Raw genomic sequence first — 3,645 nt, forward strand, 5'->3', positions numbered from 1 at the left:
TAATGGTGATATAATGTATACATGCATTATATTAGTGATTGTTTTCATTATGACAAATACTTCATATCATATGATATCATATTTCATGTCATATCATCTCATATATCATCATATCATATATCACATATCATATCATATATATTATATCATATATCATATCATATCATATCATATCATATATCATATCATATATCATATCATATCATGTCACATCATGCCATATTGTGTCATATATCATGTCATGTCATATCACATGTCATGTCATATCATATGTCATGTCATATCATATGTCATATCATATGTCATGTCATGTCATGTCATGTCATGTCATGTCATGTCATGTCATGTCATGTCATATCATACCATATCATATATCATATAAGGGGTTATTTAATAATGATTAACGGTGTCATTATGTATACGTGCACTATATTACAGTGATTGTTTTCAATATTAAGTATTTTATATGTTATATGTATACATGTCAGTGCCTCTCTCCTTGTTGCCGTCTTGTCAATCCCAACAAAGAAACAAAATCAAAATGGCCGAAAATAGCTGAACGAATAATTAGGGTCAGTGCCTGTAATCGGTATGCACGTGAGAAATACGTTACTGCAACCCGTGTTTCTAAAAGGTCATCCTTTCCTATGAACCAGGCGCTGTATTGCCATCTTTATATGATGCACCAACGTCGTCAGATCCAGGAGGAAAAACACTCCAAATGTGATGGTCAGAAATATAATGGCTGCGTAACCGGCAGTCTGAGCACTCGGTCGCGGGTCCTCGGCACTCTTCTTAGACATGATCGCCTTCGATGTCGACTTTGGTTCAACAAACAACGCCTTCTGTATTTCCTGGACGAGCTTTTCTGTTTCTTGTGTCGTCAAGTTTTTAATACACCGGCAGGGGCATGACACAGGAGGTGGTGCGGTGGTCCATTCTTTTGTGTAGGACACAGATGCAGTTTGACCTTCTGTTGAAACTGATGGTGACACACTCAGACTTTCTGCTGAAGTGGATGGTGACACACTCAGACTTTCTGTTGAAGTGGATGGTGACACACTCGGAATTTCTGTTGTACTGGATAGTGACACGCTGAAGTCTTCTGTTGCAATATATAGTGATGTACTCCAGAGCTGTGTCATACTGGATATTGATGCAGCAATACCTGTTGTTGGGTACGAGGATAACAAGGAGGTTGGGTAACCTGGTGAGTCTGCTAAACTAGACTGTAAGAACGTAACACTCTCAGAAACGCTTGATGGATCAATGGACCCTGGAGAACTCTGTTCCAGTGGCATGCTGGTAGAGACATCCAAAACCAATGACGTTTCGTCTACAGATGTTTCCACTATGGCCTGTGGACTACCTGATGCAGTTGCCATGGTATCTAAAACGTCTGTACTAGAGACGAATCCACTGGATAAACTGGCGGTTGTCTCAAAGGTGGTGATACTGCTTGGCGATATGGACTCAGCTGTCGTCAGAACCTCTAAAGACGATGACGTCACTACATTTTCAACCAATGATGAAGAACTCTCAAGTGGAAATTGTTCTGTTATGTTATTACCTGAAATTTTAAATAAAGATCTGCTTTACTCTGGTAAGTCATATAATCTAAAAGTTACATTTTTGAGGATGAGATTTGGCTTTTTGAGCTTGATTTTTAACTAAAGTTTATTTTGTTTGGCACCACTGGAACACATCGATTTATTAATCACCGACTATTGGATGTCAAACATTTAGTAATTTTGACATATAGTCTTAGAGAAGAAACCTGCTACATATTTCCATTAGTAGCAAGGGATCTTTTATATACACCATCTCACAGACAGGATAGCACACACCACGGCCTTTGATATACCAGTCGTGGTGCACTGGCTGAAACGACAAAATAGCCCAATGGGCCCACCGACGGGGATCGATCCTAGACCGACCGCGCATCAGGCGTGCGCTTTACCACTGGGCTATGTCACGCCCCCGAAATTTTCAATGAAGAATATTGATTGGTTTATTGCTATTTTTGTTAATTCCATCAGACCCGTTAAATATATCGAGTAACATCATTTACCGACAACACCCGGACCAGGTAAATATAAAAATGGCTCTTTGTCGTTTGTAACACCTGAAAAAAAAAGAAAACAGATTTTGAAACCGTATTTCATTTTCATTTGAACCTATTTTCGTGCTTATATCCAATTAAGGTTCAAGCACGCTGTACTGGAGGCACACACCTCAGCTATCTGGGTTGTCTGTCCAGGACAGTGATTTAGTTGTTAGTGGTTAGTGGTTAGCGAGAGAAGAGGGTGTAGTGGTCTTACACCTACCCAGGAAGTCGTTAAAACTTGCTCTGTGTAGGAGCCGGTACCGGGCTGCGAACCTTGTACCTACCAGCCTTATATCCGATGGTTTTTAACCACGACGCCACCGAGGCCGGTGAAACCTTATTGTCGCAATTTCATACAAAAAAGTGGTAAAGGGAAGTAATAAAAAAAAATCTAAAATAATTCACAGCAGTCCGAATGGATATTACTGTTATTAATATTCTTAATTTTGTTAAATGAAATTAGCACTTCGAACATAATTTATAACTGGGAGTGAACACATATATAAAAATAATCAATGTTAAGTCTATGATCTCGCATATCAAGATTGGGACTGTGGTGTGAAACGTCTCGATAATTTGTTTTGGTTTGTTTAACGACACCATTAGAGCACATTGAATTATTAATCATCGGCTACTAGATGTCAAACATTTGGTAATTTTGACATATAGACTTAGAGAAGAAACCCGCTACATTTTTTTTTCCATTAGTAACAAAGGATATTTTATATGCACCATCCCACAGACAAGATAGTACATACCACTGCAGTTTTGGTATACCAGTCGTGGTGCACTGGCTGGGATGAGAAATAACCCAATGGGCCCACCGACGTGGAACGATACCACACCGACAGCACACCAAGCAAGCGCTTTACCACTGGGCTACGCCTGCATCGCATTCACCCATGTCAGACAGCCCAGATAGCTGGGGTGTGTACAATGAACTTGCTTAAAATTCACGTCTAGAATACAAATTGTTAATCATTTTAAAATTGAAGTGAAATAATCAATCAATCAGTCAAAATCTCTTTTTCCCCGCCTCCCTCGCTGTCTCTCTCTTTCTCTCCACCCCCCCTCTCTCTCTCTCTCTCTCTCTCTCTCTCTCTCTCTCTCTCTCTCTCTCTCTCTCTCTCTCTCTCTCTCTCTCTCTCTCTCTCTCTCTCAATATATATATATGTGTGTGTGTGTGTGTGTGTGTGTGTGTACATGTTAGATGTATATGCATGTATGTATGTACATATATATACTCACAAGCACACGTGTGTGTGTGTGTGTGTGTGTGTGTGTGCGCGACGTGTGTGTGTGTGTGACGTGTGTGTATTTGTGTGACGTGTGTGTGTGTGTCTTGTGTGTGACGTGTGTGTATGTGACGTGTGTGTGTGTATGTGTGTGTGTCTCTATCTTCCTGTCAGCACTACAACCCGCTGTTTCACCGTCACACCAGCGTACTCCCTGCTGACTTACCAAACGCGCAGGTCCACCTATGTAGGGCCAAAATCAAGTTGCTTTGGAGTATCGATGAATCATACAGGTAGAGTGGG

General features: G+C 40.5%; 1 protein-coding gene across 1 annotated transcript in view; it reads right to left on the minus strand.

The window, feature by feature from the left end:
• Positions 1-293: 293 nt before the first annotated feature.
• Positions 294-3,645, minus strand: part of LOC121384069 — a 37,996-nt gene continuing 34,644 nt past the window's right edge. Inside the window, exons 8-10 of the mRNA XM_041514290.1 lie at positions 3,569-3,645; positions 2,072-2,125; positions 294-1,570 (exon numbers count right to left, since the gene is read on the minus strand). The exon at positions 3,569-3,645 is cut by the window's right edge and continues 172 nt beyond it. Of these exons, the coding sequence (XP_041370224.1) occupies positions 636-1,570; positions 2,072-2,125; positions 3,569-3,645 (1,066 nt within the window). The 3' untranslated portion in view covers positions 294-635. The remainder of the gene's footprint in view (positions 1,571-2,071; positions 2,126-3,568) is intronic.

The sequence above is a fragment of the Gigantopelta aegis genome, chromosome 10 (assembly GCF_016097555.1).
Source record: "Gigantopelta aegis isolate Gae_Host chromosome 10, Gae_host_genome, whole genome shotgun sequence".
NCBI classification, from domain to species: domain Eukaryota; kingdom Metazoa; phylum Mollusca; class Gastropoda; order Neomphalida; family Peltospiridae; genus Gigantopelta; species Gigantopelta aegis.